This window comes from Amborella trichopoda, chromosome 11 (genome assembly GCF_054954075.1).
Source record: "Amborella trichopoda isolate Santa Cruz 75 chromosome 11, AtrichopodaSantaCruz75HAP2 v2.0, whole genome shotgun sequence".
Lineage (NCBI taxonomy): Eukaryota > Viridiplantae > Streptophyta > Magnoliopsida > Amborellales > Amborellaceae > Amborella > Amborella trichopoda.
In genome coordinates, this window is record NC_142346.1 from 47697014 (window position 1) to 47716354 (window position 19341).

At 36.1% G+C, this 19341-nt stretch overlaps 1 protein-coding gene and 1 pseudogene across 1 annotated transcript; one reads left to right on the forward strand and one right to left on the reverse strand.

Moving 5' to 3' along the window:
• Positions 1-5106: 5106 nt before the first annotated feature.
• Positions 5107-6455, reverse strand: LOC18427776 (GDSL esterase/lipase At3g26430 pseudogene; annotated as a pseudogene).
• Positions 6456-8305: 1850 nt separating this feature from the next.
• Positions 8306-18959, forward strand: LOC18427777 (uncharacterized). Its single transcript, XM_006836823.4, has 12 exons — positions 8306-8572; positions 12306-12452; positions 12879-12993; positions 13328-13422; positions 13755-13858; positions 14741-14778; positions 15058-15293; positions 16176-16269; positions 16576-16766; positions 17029-17248; positions 17949-18116; positions 18644-18959. Exons 1-12 carry the CDS (start codon positions 8360-8362, stop codon positions 18805-18807), a joined length of 1785 nt encoding a protein of 594 aa, XP_006836886.1. The 5' UTR covers positions 8306-8359; the 3' UTR covers positions 18808-18959.
• Positions 18960-19341: the final 382 nt, after the last annotated feature.

Consider the following 19341-nt stretch of genomic DNA (forward strand, 5'->3'; position numbering starts at 1 on the left):
TGTGTGTAAGTGACCTCATTGTCTCGAAAAATAATCCATTCTTTTTAAAAATAAAATGAAATAATTATTTCTGCTTATTATCATGAATTTTAGGCGCAATAAATTTTATGCGGACGTGACCTCATTATCTTGAAAAATAATCTTTTTAATAAAAATTGTGATATTTTATCTATGTTAGAAATTTTGAATGCTGTAAATTAGAAAAATAAGTTTATTTATTTTTCTTGTCTATTGTTAGAAATAAATGTGATATTTCTGCTTTTAGTAAAATTGTGATATTTCTTTCTACTGTTTTGAATATTTAGACATTGTAAAATTCATGTGCAAATGATTGCCTTATTATTTAAAAATTGACATTTTTGCAATTGATTATAGTATTATTGTGAAATGTTTATTTGTGAATTGATATTCCATAAATTGTGATAATTCCGTATTCTTGAATTTTTATAAGAGTTTTTCTATACATATTAAATTGGCAATTATGCTAGAATGCCTTTACAAACTGCTACCTTTCTAAATTTGAGCCCAAAATATTTGATTGGTTATTTTTGAAATGTTATAGAGAGTGACTGTTATTAATGGTTTAAGTGAAATTCATATTAATGGTTTGAGTGATATGTTGAGTACATGATATTGCTGCTTTCGAATGTTTAAAGAGATTTAGAAATAATTTAAGTATGCAAGTGGACCCATCCGGTTCGCCGGTGAGGTATAAGTGGACCTATCTGGGACGCCGGTAGGGTTTAAGTGGACTCATCCGGTACGCTGGTGAGGTATAAGTGGACCTGCAGGGATTAAGTGGACCTATCTGGGATGCTGATAGGGATTAAGTGGACCCATCAGGACGCTGATGGGGTATATATGTGACCTACTTGGGACGCCAGTAGGGTATTTTGTGAAATCCTTTGAATTATGTATTGCCGTTAAAAGTGTTATAAGCATTTCAATTATTCGGATTATACTTAGTATTTCTGTTAATAGATCTCTTTTTTGAAAATATTGATATCTTTCAATCATGATTATTTTTAGGATTATGATGATCACTTACTGAGTAGCCAAACCCATCAAACTATGGTAAACATTTTTCAGGATAACTGCGAATTCATTTTGAGTGCTAGTCAATATCAACCTTGGAAGATACTATTATTGTACTAGCTTTCTTTATTTACTTTGTAAGACCTTGTCCCTGTAAATTTGTCCTATAAATAGATGTATATATGTTTTGTCTGTCACATCTCAGGAATAACAGTACTGTAAATTCTTGGGGTGTGACAAAGAGGTTGCTTGGAGGGGAGAGAGAGGTATTGAGAGAAACACGAAAGAAAAGAGAGAGTGAGAGAAATGCAGGAAGAGAAGAAAAAATGAAGTTTGGAGTATATAAGTGAAAAGAGATAAAGATTGGGTTTAGATATAACATGTATGTCTCGCATTTGTTTAGGTTAAAAAATGGGTTTATAGTGGTTAGGGGGTTAGTAGATATTTTTTTAAACCTTGGGTTTATCAATTAATAAAACCTAAAAATATGGGATATGGATATATTTTCCCTAATAATTAATTGTTATAAACTATAAACACCTATTTCATTGAGGCAATTCTAACAGGGTGCGGTTTGTATAGAGCCTACATTCATCGAGCAATATGGTTTCAATACTGGAAATCTTTTTGATAGCCTTAAAATATATTTTCATCTTTATTTATAAAGTTTTAAGTTTCAAAAATAGTGTAGATCGAGAGACCAATGAAAACTTCAAAATTTTGAAAAATGACGGTCCAAAAGTGTGTTACAAAATACACTATTTCCAAAAGTTGAAATCCATTTTTTTCTCGTGTTCATGCATCTTGATGTGGAGATGATGAATTTGAGGATATTTGGGCATCAAAATAATATCTTCTAGTTTAGAGCCTTGACTCTATATATCTAATAAGGGTGCGATTTGTATAGAGCCGAGGCTCTAAACAATCAAAGTGGAGCCCCCCACCAAATAACCCTTTTCCCAGCTTAAAACACCCTGGGGATGATATCGTATGCGTACACCCTAACTTATCCTAATCCTATGCACTAAACCCCTTTTAAAACAAGCTTAAACCTTAACCAAACAAACTAAACTACTTCATTTAAAGTCTGACTGAAGTAGTTAAACTCTTCCACCAATTAGTTCACCTTAGAACTTACCTAAATATGCCCGAAACCCAATTAAACATTCATAATTAAGCTTATGACCCTATAAACTTGCAACTTCGGGACAAACGTACCTAGTTAGGCCTCATGATACCCTAATACCTTCAAAATCTGACCCAAACCTGGATTAGGGCCTCTATACCCAGGTCACGCACTAAAAACCCTTTGAACCGCTTAAAACTCTAATTTTGATCAATTTATCTTTTATTATTTTCCACATAATAGGCATTGGTCGCCTAAAAATGTCCTAAAACCCCCATATTAATGACTAGAAGTGTTCCTTGGAGTGTGCGGAGGTAAGCAACAGGAAACTACTGGTGTGCGGGTCCAGCCCTAACTATGAGTTAACATAACACACATGGTTGATCATACAACACTCTTGTGTGTTAACGTAGTCCGCAGTGGATGAGCGGCACAGATTTTGCCACCGCTTCTTAAAATCGTTACCCAATTTCTTATCCTATAATGTGACCTTGCCCTTCGATCTATGACCCCTTAGCTCATTCATTTTAGGTGCGCTTCCTCATTTAAGCCTAAGCACATCCTCAAATTCCCTTGTAAACACACCTTAAGACTCAATAGCCTCGGCCCAATCTTTGACCCGAACCTTGAAAGCACCTATACAACAAATGTGCATGAATGTGGTGGAATTCTAGGATACCAATCAGGTTCTTAGCCGTCCTGGACAAAACAATATAAAACTCAATCAAATATCACAAAGTCTCAACGGGAGGATCATGAATAATGTTTTACGTCAATGTACAAGTCTAGGATCCTAATCAGGCCCCAACTCCAGGTACCGGCCCTGTGGGCCTGGCTTAAGTTGAGTATCTTGTTTTGTTTCATGTTGTTCAATGGCTAGGATGGTTGTTTTATCATATTTTCCTTTCATTTCTTGTTTGGAATAGCAAGATTTTTTTAAATTTGTTTTCTAAATCTCTCTCTTACTTGCAAACCTTCTCTCAAGTCGATTTTCAGTTTTCATCTTCTTGCCCAGTTATATTGGCGATAGCGCAATGACACCGCTTGAAATTTTGAATCATGATATGGACACTTATTTTTTTACATCAAAAGACTATCGATACGCATGCTGTTGTGTCGGGTGTGTGTCAGCTCATTGAGCGAGACACCTAACGATAGTGTTATACTTTGAATAGAGCCGAATGTTATTTATCGACACTTAAGCATATGTGGCCCTTGGCAATATTCTCTGATACTTGACCACGGTTGATATAATCTATTATCAATATGGTGTGAACACTTTAAATAAAAGTGTCAACCTTTTCTCATCTCCTATACTTTCTCTTTCTAACACTTTCATCCCAATCCATTCCCATGGTCTAACACTTTCGCCCAATCCATTCCCATAGTTTTTTTTTTCTGCTGCAACTTCAAAGGTTTTTGTCCGAAACTTGAGTGACCAAATTTTTTTGTATTAGGCTCCATTGGATAGATGAATGATGCTCAGTCAAGGAAGAAGAATCAGTAGAGATCTAGTAGAGGCGTGGTTTCTTCTATTTTTCTCTTGTTTATAGATAATAAAATGAAGCGCAAACACAAAATTGCAGGGCTTGAGTTTCCCTTTCATTAATGGTGTATAGCATGGTTAGCAAGTCTTTAATCATGACTTTTTTTCAAAAAAATCGGCGTTTTTTTTTTAAAACGATTTAATCTATGACTTTTTCAATAGATCGGTAAAAATATGCTATTTTTTCATAAAGAAGTTTAAAACTCGTTTTTTTCAAAATTTGAAAACTTCGTTTCAAAGAAACCTTTCTATTAATATACTCTTATTTTTTTTTGGAAAGTTAAATGTCTTTTCCTTGTTTTGTGTTTATTTTTATTTCTATTATCCCGAAAGATCTCAGCTATGGATATGGTACGTATTTTTGGGTAGACCGAAGTTAGCAAGTATGGGTAGACTATTTCTTTATAGAAAGATGAAAATTAAATTCACCTACCCAATACTTATTGTGACGAATATAATAAAGAGCCATCTTATGATTTAGAGATATATCGCATTGAATATTTGAAATTTATATTTATAGGGAGGATATTTTTATATTGAGTGATATTATATATATATATATATAGAATTTCAAATTTTCTAATCTTTTAAACATAGCCGATTTTTTGAGCTTAGTCCGAGATATTCGCGATCTCTTTACATGAAGTATTTTTGCCGATCCATTTTTTTTACCTTATTTTTTTTATCCAACTTTTTAAAATAAAAAACGATTAGTTTTTCGATTTCATGGTGAGCCGATTTATTGATAATCCGACTTGCTAACTATACTCTAAAGAAAAAAAATAATATAAATACTTAAAAAGAAGGGGGGAAATGATGCTAAGAACAAGTTAACATGCGCGAAAAGAGGGTGCAGTACCTAAGCTCTTTTAATGGTTGAAGGTGGTGAGAAAGGGGGAGAAGGGCTGAGATTCAATATGGGGTAGCTCCTCTCTCTAGCGGATGTATATGTGGGTTTTGCAGAAAGAGATATATGGGGTTTTTCAACATAACTTTAGGGAGAAACACATGGTTTTTAATCTTGCTTGGTAGAGATATTGCAAGAGTCTGGTTTTAGGGAGAAACACATGGTTTTTACTCTTGCTTGGTAGAGATAGTACAAGAGTCTTGTTTTAGGGAGAAACACGTGGTTTTTAATGTTACTTGGTAGAGATATTGCAAGAGTCTGGTTTTGAAGAGCGAGATTGTAAGAGGAAGAGAGACCTATGAGTTAGAGAGAGAAACAAGAAAAAATAGGTGCGATTAAGAGAGGGAGAATGACAAAAGAGCACAAGCCCAAGGACTTTTTCAAAAGAAAGGATATGAAATGTTTTATACTCGTATTTTAAATTCATAGTCTCACTTAAATCAAGTTCTCTCACTCTCAACTGCCCATTGGAGGAGCATAGATGTTGGAGTATATTGATTAATGCTTTGATACCATTAATGAAAAAATAAATTTCCGAGAGCAAAAGGGCCTCAAGGTACACACCCACTAAATCAACATTACACACCCACTAAATAAAATCTAATGAGAGAATTGAAGAAAAGAAACCAGTCAAATTCTACCAACCCACAAAACAAAAGTGGGAGGTGATTACCCACTCCCAAAATAAGTTCCTAAGATAAAACTAAATGTTCATATGATAAAATTAAAGGAAGAAAACCAGTAAAATTAAATGTTCATATTCACCAAAAAAAAAAAAAAAATTTAAAGAAGGAAAACCAAGAGAAGCGAGGCAAATTCTAATTGCTTGTGCCCATGACAAGCCTGTGACAATGGAGTTGGAGGATTAGAGAATGTACCACCAATAATTTTCTCGAAAACCCATTGATTCACAGCCTGTGTGTAATGAACACCATCCCAGTTTATGGTTGCATAACTTGCATATTATCGCACTTCCACAGCCAAAGTTATTGTTTTTGTACTTGCCACCATGACCACAACATGCCCTCAAAGGATTCCCAAAACCATATTTAGGGGCTTCGCTAATGAGTTGATACTTGACTGAGTAAACATCGACATAAGCAAATGTCACATCTGGGAGGTCGCTACGGAGTCGAATAACAGTTTCTTTCAACAATTGGTTGAAGTATTGGACCACCTGGTTAAAAGGGATCGCACAACCAGCGTTGTCCACCTGAGGTGCTAGTACAGGCAGCCTATGTAATACATATGACAAGCAGCCAACAGGACCAGTGTTATGAATCCAAAAGTATCTTCCACCTTGCCAATAAACATTCTTGATGACAATGGAGAACTTATCAAGAATATCAGGTCTTGACTTGCTTAACAGTCAAGTTATCAAAAAGCCAAGCAGTAAGATCATTTTGGCCGATATCAAATGTATATAATGCTTCTGAGAACTAACTTTGTTTTGGCAGCAACTCTTGAAAGACCCCACCTCGCAGGCGAAAATAGTCCGATCTAGACTTGAATTGGTCGAATTCCAATAATTGTACATGCAAGGAAATGGGGCTGTACCCAGTTTGAGTCAAGGTCGTGTTTTGAGGCCTAATTGTAGACCCAGCTGTTGCAAAGTTGGCTCCATGGCTAAAATTTGTGCCCACTGAGTCTAGATAGGCACTCAAGTATGGCAAGCCCAAGCTTTTGGCGACGAAGTCGATGACGAGACGGCCATCGGAATATCTACCGGCAGGGTGCTGAAGGAAATACTCTCCATTGGGAGGAGGGGCCTGCCCGAATGCAGCCGACAGACCGCCGGTCTCTGAGTTCAAGTCTCCCAAGTTGAAGATGGCCGGAAAGTGGCATTGTTAAGAAGGAAGCGCACCAGTTTGGGCTGATAATGCAAATATAAAGGCCAAACAAAGGAGAGAAGCAGCAAATACTTTGGAAGGCTCCATGAGAGAGAGAAGTTGAGAAGCTAAAAGATGAGATATATATCATATAAATACCAATGGTTACGGTTATGGATAGACATCACCTAATAACGGTTATGAATAGACATCACCTAATCAGATAAATACCAATGGTTATGAATAGACACCACCTAATCTTATTAAGAGATACATATCTATATATATGGATATCTATATTAATATATATGATACATATCAATATTCTATATCCATACGTTAATACCCTCCCTTAAACTCAAGATGCTTGACACAAAGCATCTAGAGTTTAAACTTATCCTCCCTCGAACTCAAGAGTTTGAACAATAAGTTGTATAAACAAACGAGTTGGATCTTCTGATTTATGGCGTGGACCTTCTGGTTCATAGCGTGACTGATAGAAGAAGTTGTCTCTATGCTCCTATTGCACGAACAATAAGTACAAGCCTCAAGAACAAATTGATCGAGTAACAAAAAAAACTCGATCAACAACAGACAAACAGGCTTTCAGAACATCTAAATGACCATATCAACATCAATATGTATGAATATGAAAAGCAAAAAAAAATTTCGAGTTCTAAAAGTAGTGTATCTTGCAACACATTAGCATGATCGTTTGTTTTCAAGATTGCCACGCATTTATAAATCTACTTGATTTTAACTATTTTTGGATTTTAAGATGTTATAGTTACAGATAAATATAGATTCTCAAGTGATGCTAAGAAGTTTTTACACCAAAATTATATCTACGATAAAATTTGGAGGTGGGCCTTAATTTGGTTGTTTAAGTTTACAACCTTATACAAATCACACCCTTTGATTAAAGGGTGGGGTTTGTATAGAGCCAAGGCTATAAATAATCAAAATAAAGCATACCGTCAAATAGTATAAAAAAATGTAATTTTAATACTATAAATCTTTGTGATAGCCTTAAAATATATTTTTATAATTTAATTATAAAATGTAAAGCTTAAAAAATAATGTAGATTGAGCAGTTATATAAAAATTTGAAAATCTTGACAAGTGACGGTAAAAAAATGCATTACAAGATACACTATTTTCAAAACTTGAAATCCATTTTCTTCTCATGTCCATGCATTTTGATGTAAAGATGATCAATTCGAAGATATTTGGGCATCAAAAGAACATCTTCTAATGAAATTTTGAGGTGGGCTCTAATTTGTTTGTTTAGAGCATTTCACTTATATAACTTTTATTGGGAAAAAACTGTCCATAGTCAAGGCTCTAAACAATCAAATTAGAGCCCGCCTCAAAAAAACATTGGAAGAGACTGTTTTGATGCTCAAACATCCTCAAATTCGACATCAAAGATGCAAGGATGCGAGAAAAAAATGGATTTCAAATTTTGAAAATAGTGTATCTTGTAATGCATTTTTGGACGGTCAATTTTCAAAATTTTCAAATTTTCATAGATTTGATTGATTACACTATTTTAAAGTTTTGAATTTTATAGTTAGATATAAAAATATAATTTAAAGCTATCACAAATATTTTCAATATGAAAACCACATTTTTCGACCGTATTTGAATGTACGCTCTACTTTGATTGTTTAGAGCCTCGGCCCTATACAAACCGCACCCAACTTTATTTTAGATCTTTAACGACGTTTTGGAGATATTTTCCCACGCTGGCGTTTCTCTCTCTCTCTCTCTCTCTCTCTCCGTTTAGCGTCTCAAAACCCTCTTCTCTCTCTTCGCCCTTCCCCTTTATATTGTCGCCCTTTTCTCTTCCTCATTTTCTCGTCCCTCTCAGATCCCTCTCTATCTCTCTCCTGAGAGGGCCCAAACCAGAAACCATGGCGCCACCCCAGCAGCAGCAGCAGCAGCAGCAGCAACAGCAGCAACAGAGGCAACAACAGCAAGGAGGTTTAGGCCAAACGATCCAAGGAATTATAAGAATGGCGATTTTCTGGTACTTCGCGATGAAATTCTTCGGTCCCAAGAAACCTCCCCCTTCTTCTGAGCCGCCTCACCTCATTTCCAATCTTTTCTCAAAGGGAGAATTCGTGGTTGGTGTTTTCAAGCCTCTGAGAGCTCGTCTCTCTCTCTAGATTGCTGGTTTTTTCTATTTGTGCTAAAAAAATATTCGTTTTATTGTATGCATTTATTTATTCTACTCTCTCTCTAGATTAGTGGTCTTTTCATGTATTGAAAATGATTCATCGTTCTATTCTCTCTCTCTCTCTCTAATACTCCTTCTACATGTAATACTTTAGAGCTCACTCTCTCTCCACTCTCTTATCTACCTGGGTTAATATTTCCCAACTTTCTCACTCTACATGTATTGTAAAAAATATATATTTTTCTTCGCTATCTTTACCTATGATAAGATTGTAAATTTCAAAGTCCACAAAGTTTAATTATTTATGGATTTTTTTTGTAAATTATTTATGGGTTTTTGTTGATTACTGCCTATGCATCCAGAGGCTCAAAATTCATGTTTTTATGGAAGTTTCTGCTTTTCCACATTTACACTCTTTTGTTTTTTGGATTTTATTTATTGCGTCTAGTGGCGAAATGGGGTACACTAGGTAGTTCAATTTTCATTGCTTTCTTTGCCGATGGAGTGTAATTTTGTTGGATTGTGATTTATTTACTGACAAACCGTAATTTTGTGGGGTTTTATTTCTATTTACTCATCTTTCCCAAGCTCAATTATTCACTTTCCGCTCTATTTTACTCAGCTCTTTGTTTTGGTTCAGGTTTTATTGGATATTTGTTTTAGACAATAATAATTTGGGATTTCTGGGTTGCATTTTTAGTACTTTTTTGACTTACAAGGGAGAATAAGATGCGGCAGCATGACTTTGAATATGTTGTTAGAACCAATATGCCTGTTTGTGTTGTTTTTGAAAAGTTAAAGGTGATACCGAGATCACTATGGCACTTATTCTTTTAGTATAATTAAATGATTCAGCATTCCTCTACATGTGATAGTTTATTGCATAAAAGAATCCTGTGATCTTGTAATCGTACCTGATGATGGTTGAGTGCAATTGCTATATTGGTCTCTTGTATCAAGCTTACAATGTTATAATTATTTCTACTGTCTACCGAATTCCATTGATGTCAAAATTGACGAAGAAGTAAATGCATACCATTTGTACGATAGACTCTAGAATTCCTCACTAACCTCAGTAATTCGTTTGCTAATGGGCTATGTGTGGAGACCCCTTCAACTGGTCAGTGCATCCACTGCTTCGTTTGTCCTCAGACATGAGTGTGATATGGATGTCCTTAAGTCTGCAACACGATCCAAGATCTCGTGAACTGTGTTGTTTAGCTGCCAAGGGTACTACCCCTTCCCCCCTTCATGTGAACTGTATGCATGGAGAACTCCATTGTAGGCTATTAAAATCTTTAATCAGTGCTCCCTCAACAAACTTCTAATCCCAATAGGTCCCTGGCTTCTTCGTGAAACATCATGAAGTTTGATTTGAAGCTACCCCTAGGGGAAAGGCGCCATTTGTTGGATCGAATGTCTTTCTTCGACTCTGTTATGATAATGTCCTTCTAGTTTGTCTTGAAATACTTCACAGCATAGCCCCAATTTTTTTTTCACGATATAATAATAGTGGCCCTAAATTCTTAATGTGCCCCTGAATGTTTTCTATCCCTCTTCTCTTATTTTTGCAGCATATACTGTTTCTTTCCAGCCATATGAGCCACAAAATGGGCAGCACTGTAAATCATAAAATAATACCCACTTTTGGCAAGGGCGGGAATACCATTGTTCAATAAGGCCTCCTGAGAGGCTGGTATTACCATAAGAAGTCGAATAAGCTAAGAGCAGAGGACCAATTTTTTTTTTGGTTTCTCGTTTTCTTTGTCTTGATAAGTAATTAACATCGTACTGATTCTATAAAATGATACAAAATAGGTACTGAGATAAAATGGGAGGTCTGTACCAAATTTGGGGGAGATTTAAATAGGTGGAGTATTGTTGGTGATGATGATAGAGGGGTGAGTAGCCCCTGCACGAGCCAATTTATCTGCCTTGGAGTTTGCTTCATGCCAAATGTGTTGAAAGGACGCCACCTGTTCTCTGCTTGTTTACAATCTAAATCTGAGACATTCCTAAATGTAAAATCTCTTGATCTGACACTGCAAGCTTGTTAATTAAAATGATAGAGAAGTCGTGGAATTAATCGAATTATAATCTAGGGGTTGATCTATCCAAATGAACATATCCTCCTTTAGATTATTGGCGGGGCTAGCATAACTTTTGTACTAAAATACTTGAAAGAAAACAATGCTATTGAACTAAGATCTAATTAAGAACTAAAATGGCTGAAGGAAATGGGAAAGGACTTATCTGACAGGGCCAGTTGGCCTAGGACATCCGAAGCTTGAAGCTTCACCCCTATCAGGATCACAACTTCAATTTACATCGTTCCTCCTTTTCCTCTTCAGAATTGACCAAGCCCTAGCTTTGGTTGGAATGGGTTTGTTAGGTTCCCTGATCTAATGGTTGAAGGCTAGAACTTAGGTATCTCTAATGTGGGTAGATGATCCTAGGGTTCTAGGTGTTTATTTGCACTCATAGAGTTTCAACAGAACTTGATTGGCCAACCTTTAAGAAGTCAGGCTCAGGTCCTTTTATAGACCTCTGAGTGGTTGGGAAAATGTTAGGGATGCTTATCTCGTTGGTTAGAGTTCAAAATTAGAAATTCTAGTGGTCAAAATCTGGGCGACACAAAGTCTCTAGTCAAATGTGAACAGTCGACACAAACTGTGTCGCAAGACCTAATACTGACCAGATAAAGTGAACAAACACAAAATGGTCTGGGCGACACACTATGTGTTGCTCTTGGGGCACACTTTGTGTCGCTTTGGGTGACACACTTTGTGTCGCTCTGGTCAAAGTGTACCAAAATTCTGGGATTTCGACTTAGCTATCTCTCATACATTTTTGGATAATTATCATCTTGTTTTCGAAATTCAATGCGATCTTTATCCTATTCTTGGCTTAATTTCAAATTTGGATAAGAGTTTTAAGGGATAAGGGATCATGGAATGAGGACTATGGTCTATGGTCCTAAGAGCTAAATAAAGGAACTGGGTACACCTTGATTTGTCTGAGGATTCTGAACTATCAACATCTCTAAGAAGAGTGATTCCAAACTATTAATTAGTGCTAGATGTCTGGATTGTTGACAGTAGCTTGCACTATATATAATGCAGCTGGTGCTTATGTTTTGGCATAACCCAACATTCCCCTTCTTACAGCTTGCTACTTCAATATGTTGCTTAGAATCCGTATGTAGATGGATACTCTAATCTGATTGTTCATCAACGTAGATCTTATTGACCATATTACAATTCCATGGCCTATGAAACCATAGTTCATAGTGGTCATTACCACCCAACAAAATAATGGAGTGTGGGTCCCAGACCCACCATGTTCATCTCCTGTCCACTCATCATCACTCCCCTTTGCTGCATTAAATAGTGATGACTGTAATGGATTGACCTCTAGGGATTATGGTTTTTCATGTTCCATTGGATTACAGTATACTAAACCGTTGTGTGTGCACATGCATGTGCATACATGTATATCGATCAGTCTGTCCTATGGCAACTATTACACTTGGGGGTATACTGCCATGACTCACTTCAGGTAATGCGATCATTCGTGCTTTGCACCTTTTTGATAGCATGTTCGTTTCTGCATGATTATGCATTTATTTGCATTTTTTTTGATTTGTTGATGATACTGATTCAAATTTTGTGTTTAACCAGGACATGTGGGTTTATCTTTCTGAGCATGAAAAGTTTAATGATTTTGGTAATGAGGATGCCCTAGTCTGGCATGAAACAAATATGCCGTATGCTGTCTGGGGACCACAAAGAACCAGAACATTGTCATTGATGTATTATCTTCCAGAGGTATTTGATTTATTGGTTTAATAGCTAGGCACTTTCATCATACTTGGAGTTTTAATTCCTACATCAGAATTTTTTTCTTTTATTGGTTTATGATATGAAACATTCTATTCCATTTAATGTGGCATAAATTCTAGCGATTAAATTTCATTTGTCAAAACCATCATGTTTTGTGGTTGCTGAGCAACATCATAAATTTACTTTTATTTGTAGAATGTCTTGAACTAAAATGTTGGCTACTACTTAGGGCAAGCATGCTAGCACCCCATGTACTGCAGAAAACATTGTGCAATGGGGTCTTAACTATATGATGATAACCTAAAGCCCATTGGACTATATTATATATTCCCATGGTGTTGTCTGTATCTGGTTCTTTGCAGCATGTTATAGCCTTGTAGGCACTGAACTTATACCCCTAACTTTTTTCAGTCAGTGAAGCATAACGGGAGTTTATATGCCCATGTTTTCTTTGCCCGTTCTGGTTACCCTCCTGACCCGAGTGATCCTGAGTATCAACCTCTCTCAGCATTTGGTAGAACCCATCGTAAGTTTTCTTACAAATATTTCGTTAAGAGCATACAATTTCATGAAGATATCACTACAGTGCCTGAAACACCTGCATTAAAATCATGCTGCTGCTCCAGAAACTCGAAATCCTATCTTAATATTTGGACTGGTCATTAGAATTAAATAATTGATCCTGGGCACTTTTTGAGAGTGCAAGCTTCTGGAGCAAGTACACAATTTATGCAGGTGTCCTGGGACACTAGTTTTGAAGGTTTCCTGATGATTGGAAACTCTTAGATTATTGGGGTTGATCCCCAAGAGATAAAAATCCTAGAGGTTTATTGTGTTAACCCTTGTATTTCATGTCTTAGCTGTTGTGACTTATTTGCCCAAGTCGAAGGCTGATAAACGGAGGAGCTTGCTTGGAGATGGCAAGGTTTCTGAAGAGGATGAGCCATCTGCCCGGGTATGTATCTCCAATATTTGTGCATTTTCTTTTTTTACTGAAAGCCCCGTCTAGTGGGGACTCTCGGATTTAAACCAATATGTATTTATAGCAATACAAATGTTAACTTTTATCAAAAAACAATATTTGTGCATTTTCTGCTGCATCTTGGGTCTGATTTTATGTTTCGGACGATGGGAAACAACATCGTAGAAATTGAAGCTGTCTTAGGATTCTATGACGACCTTTATTCTTCTCTATATGTGCAGTGCATTAGTTCTATAAGGATGCACCCTTTTCATAGTTTATATAATTGACTTCTTGTAGTTTTGAGCATTTTTGTGGTTTTACAGGCAACTGATGAAAGTTCAACTGAAGCCAAAGATGAAGGACCTACAGAATGGGTTTCACGTTGGAAAGCAAATATTACAATCAACCTGCTGGATGACTTCACAAGGTAATGCTATCATTGGGAGATATGGGGCTGTTGGTTTTAGTGACCACATTATTGTAGAAAGAGACGAGAGTTGGGCTCAGTTAAAGAAAAATAAGCTCTCAACGAAACAATATTTTGTAGCTTGATTTGTACATATTGACTGTCGAAGCAGATTACTGGAACCTGCAGAAATATATTTGGTGCATGATGACTTTGCCAAGTGAACAGATGATATCCCATGAATATCAAAATTGATTTAAGTCTTGACAGCAATTTTTTTAAAATGATTTGTTGTTACTTAAAAGAAGAAATGATTATAATTTCAAACAGAAGAAAGAAGAAATGCTTTCTATCTTCATTATACTCTGGAGGGGTCTATTCTTTAAGCATAATCGTCTAGGTGTTTTGGTCGATGAATTAACTGAAAAAGGAAAAATCCATGGTGTTGTTTTTTGTAAACTTAAAACGGACATGGATCAGAAAATTTGTTATGAAGTGAACTTGCGTATTTTTCCAAGCACTAAAACTACCAGTGAATTTGAGTCTATTGTCCACTAGAGAGAGAATAGGAAGAGATACAGATAAGAAGTATCTGATTTGGTATGTGTATCCTACCCTAAACTTTCTCTTCATAGTGTCCTATTCTAGTTGACCTATTCTAGTTGAATGTATAATAGTCTACAATCTGCGTACTGCTTCAATCTGTGCTTGAGAGCATTTGAGTTCTAATTGCGCTGGTTATGGTTAGATTTGTGTTTATTTTTCTGTTATTTATCAAACCATATGGATAGAAGTGATATTACCTATCAAGAAAGAAAATTTATTTAAAGAATGTGCACTTGAGGCATTGATTTTATATTTATCATATTTAAAAGTTGTTAATTTATTGCCTTTTCTTTACAGGTACCCCCATAATGCAATTCCTCCGACTGTCGCGGGTTGTATCCTTTAGCTTGCCTTGTTTAAATGGCGTGCACACAAACATACACATGCGTGGAAGTATATATCTTGTTTGTCTATATAGTATTGTTCAGGGATCATGACTATCCAATGACATATAGGCTGGTGATGGTGAAAGAGTGGGCCCCAACAGAACAGCCCAATTTACTATGGTTTTCCATAGTCCGTATGACTTACAATAATTCTCCTTTTTTCCCCTTACACTCAAAATAGTCTATCTGTTTCATAAATTGATGGGATCCTTGACCCTAAGATTGCAGTCTTGAATGTCGAGCCTAGCACAGGGAACTATTACCCTACTGTAGTTTTCAATGAGTTTTGGCTACTTAAGGATAAGTTAATCGCTCTTAATGAGTCTGTAGAAAAAGTGCCCCTCAATCTGGAGGTAGGTCCCATCAGTATGACCAAGTGGCAGCTTTTCCTTCAAATAGATCAATCATTTCAGATTCACCGAAGTTATGGAAGCATGCTTGAAGGCGAGGCTGATGAACTTAAGGTATTATCTTTTCTTATTTTCTTTATTTTCAATAAGTTATTGATCTTATGGTTTTACTGATCTGGAGTAACTACTGTTCACATTTGATTTACGGGTCAGCTAGAAAAATTTGGCTTCAGTCATAATCCATTCTTTCCCGGTTATGAAGTGTGATCTATTTTTGCATAAAAGGAAAAGAAAACTTTTTTTTCCTTTTTAGTTTGCTTCTCTTTGTCAACATTTTTCTATCTTGTGGTGAATAGCAAAATCGTGCAGCTTACAAAAGCAATGCAGGTTTGGAAATTCATACTATTCTACTGTTTTTAAGAAATTATTTGATTTCTCTTAAAGACGAAATTTGTCCTGTTTTGTAGCAGGCTGCATAGCCTACATGTCCTTGTCTCTTTCAACCAAGCAGCTTTCCAGGGCTTACCATACAGGCATGCACAGCCAGGGAAGGACTGTAGTATGCTTTTTTCAACGCGAAAAAAAAAGGAAAAAAGAAAAGGAAAAAAAGGGAAAAGAAAGAAACGGGTAACATAGATAGGATAGTTTCATCATATTTCTGGAAAACACTGGATCAGTGATGTATCTGTTTGGAATTATGTCATGCCATATAGTTCCTTTATCCTGATTACCAGTTTTGATCTTGTGCCTTTTCAAAATCAGCCAATTTGGTTCATAACTGACCTTGCTAAAGGTTCTGGCAAATTGTGGTTTGCACCAGGCATAGTCCTGTTGGTGATCAACCAAATCAATGTTTTAATCTGTTGCTGATTAGATGTTTGTTCGCCAGTTTTGATTTATATTTATGACTAGTTATTCTCAATTTGCTATCAAGCTATTCTGTACTTTTTGAAACTTTACTTGCCTTGATCCTTTTCTATGTGGTTTTGGAGACAGAGGGTGTTCCTGGAAGGCAATCCTTATCTCCTGCTGATCACCATGGTTGTATCTCTGCTGCATTCAGTGTTCGACTTCTTGGCTTTTAAGAATGGTGTGTTTTACTCGGATTATTTGTATTCTTTATTTCATTACTTGTCTTTTATCTTTGTTCTTAAAAGAATAGGAGTTACTTTTCTTTTGAAGTATGTGTAGTATAATCCAATGAACAATGGGAAACCAATTATTCATTGGGTCATCACCACCCAATGAAATGGCAGATGGTGATAGAGAGGACATGGCCCCCACCGCTGCCTCCATCATTGTTTTGCTTTCCATGGTAGTTACGTTGTAATTCCCTTTCTTTGGCCATGGCTCATAACAATTACTTAGGGTGTTAATTATCTGTTTTCTTTTGCAGATATTCAATTTTGGAACAAAAATAAGTCTATGGAGGGTTTGTCAGCAAAGTCGGTTGTTGTGAGCTTCATCTGTCAGCTGATTGTGTTCCTCTACCTTCTCGACAATGACACATCTTGGATGATCCTCGCCAGTTCTGGCATTGGATGTTGTATAGAGTTTTGGAAAATTGGGAAAGCCATGCATATTGTGGTAAAATATTCTTCCTTTATCGTTTTAGTCAAGATTTTGTAAATTGAATCCAGGCTCACAAAATTAAGGATTAAAAGTTCAACCTTTTTACTTGAAGTAATGAGACAATAGGCGGTTCTTTATGTTTTAAGAGGGTAAAGAAAATTTATTTGAGTCTGTGAATACATTGTATGGTATGCAAAACAAACATCAGATTTTATTTTTTACAAAAAGAGGAATGTTTATGAAGGTCACTCCATCATTTGTTTTCTTTTTCTTTCAGATTGATCGGAGTGGTTCCATCCCCATGCTGAGGTTTAAGGATAGGGAATCTTATGCAAGTAATAAGACAAAGGAATATGATGATCTTGCGATGAAGTATCTCTCCTATGTACTCTTCTTCCTTGTAGCCTGCTCCTCTATATATTCTCTCATGTACGAGCGCCACAGGAGTTGGTACTCATGGATCCTCTCTTCCCTCACAAGCTGCGTTTACATGTTTGGTAAATGTTCCGTAACTACCTTATTACGTACTGTATATCTAATTTCAGGTTGTATGCTTTTATTCCAATTTTCATGAATGCATGCATTCATCATTAGAGAACTTTTATCGACTATTAAAAAAAAGTAGAGAACTTTTATTGACAATTCATCATAGTATAGTTATATTTTTGGGTTGGTATGTGAGAATGGAATGTGCCTAGGCATTGAGATGAAGACGGCTGCATTCAATCAATTACACAAGCAGAGTTGCTTCTTTGTTTGATAAAGCATGACTAATTGCTTCGAAATGGGCGATTTCTAGCTTCTAGAAGCCAATGTGCATCTTGGAATCGGACCTCTCGAAATGTGTTCAATATACAGCTTAATTCCCCTCTCTATCTCTCTATTATGGATTTGTTCTATGATACGTTTTTCCCTTCTTTGAAATGGGATATACTCATTTTAATGCTCTCTCTCTCTCTCTCTCTCTCTCTTCCCTAATCATTTCTCTTTATAACTAGTTGTCCTACACCTACTCCTACCCCTAACCCCGTGTATACGTTCCATATGGATCCTTGGTTTTGCATTCAAATAAACCTGAGAGAGAGAGAGAGAGAGAGAGAGAGAGAGAGAGAGTAACTCAGCACGTAAAACATCATAATTACAAGTGAATGAGCAAAAAACATCTAATTGAAGTGAGAGTTTTTGTTGTTGTTGCAGGATTCATTATGATGTGTCCACAGCTCTTTATAAACTACAAGTTGAAGTCGGTTGCTCATCTCCCATGGAGGCAGATGACTTACAAATTCCTCAACACCATAATCGATGACCTCTTTGCCTTTGTCATCAAGATGCCAATGCTCCACCGCCTCTCCGTCTTCCGTGATGGTAACCCACTAAACTTACTCACGAAATTTATACACCACTATTTTATGGTGTATTGTACATGAGTGTGCATTTGTCTGCTCGTGATGGTGGATGGTGAAGATAAATTGGACCCAGGTGACATTCATGTTGGGAATGTCAGTTAATCTCAGCCATCTGTTATCAGGAATGGATGGTGGATGTTCCCAAGGCATACATGTATACCATAAACCTTTTCCATGGGATATATGCACAGTTCAGCAGTAATTTATCATATACTTTACCCTACTAATATTAAACCAATTGATCTAAAATTACTGATAAAAATAAATTCTATAAATTATGCTTCAAAATGATTTTATATTAATTGACATTCTATTACTTCCTACATCAATAAAGAAAATCATTAAACAAGGTTGCTACCAATTTTCCAGAAGTTGTATGAAAAAATTTGTAAAGAGTACAATATCCACTATTTACTTTTCTTTGGCCTGTATTTTGATTTTATGACATTATTATCTCATTTTTATTCATTTTTTTTTGGGTTGCAGATGTTATTTTCCTCATTTATGTATACCAAAGGTGGATATACCCAGTAGACCGAACACGGGTGAATGAATACGGGTTTGGAGGCGAGGAAGAGAAAACCCCAGCGCCTGTTGCTGTAGAAGGTGCATCGGATGGGGATGGAACAGATGATAAGAAGACCAATTAATAACTTTTTTCATCTGGTTTAATCTAACCTTCAAATTGTGTTTTTCTTACTTTCAGTTGTATTAATTGAATTTTGTTTTTTTCCTCTTCCACTAGTTACTTACGAGTTAGTAACTGTAGATCATAAGCAAAATGGTATTTGGTTTCTTCCTAGTTTTGCTCCCCATTGAGAAGGCTCCCTTCTATATTTATCTTTTGTTTCTTGCTCCCCATAAGCAAGTAAAGCTTTCTGTCTTTTCAATTTCCTCTCTCTGTGACAAGTCGGTCAAGCTTGCTATCCAAATGGCCTTAAATTTTCACTTCATAAAACTTCCTTTTAATTTTATTTTTTGTAATTTCGCCATCCATTATGCAATGACCAGTTTCTTTTTATGTGGTAATTTTGGCATCGGTTATGCAATTACTAGTTTTATAGGAGTAGAGCGTCCACAACACATGGACACAAAAATGATGCACATACGTTCGTTCTAGTATTAGATTGAATCTTGGCCGGGTTATAAATTGATTTTAATTTTTGGACATTCATTTGCTTATT

Coding starts and splice junctions, on each gene's coding strand:
- LOC18427777 (XM_006836823.4), top strand. CDS start 8,360: ATGGCGCCACCCCAGCAGCAGCAGCAGCAGCAGCAGCAACAGCAGCAA. Junction 13,859..14,740: donor CTGCTGGATGACTTCACAAG/GTAATGCTATCA, acceptor TTTTCTTTACAG/GTACCCCCATAATGCAATTC. Junction 16,767..17,028: donor GGAAAGCCATGCATATTGTG/GTAAAATATTCT, acceptor TTTTTCTTTCAG/ATTGATCGGAGTGGTTCCAT.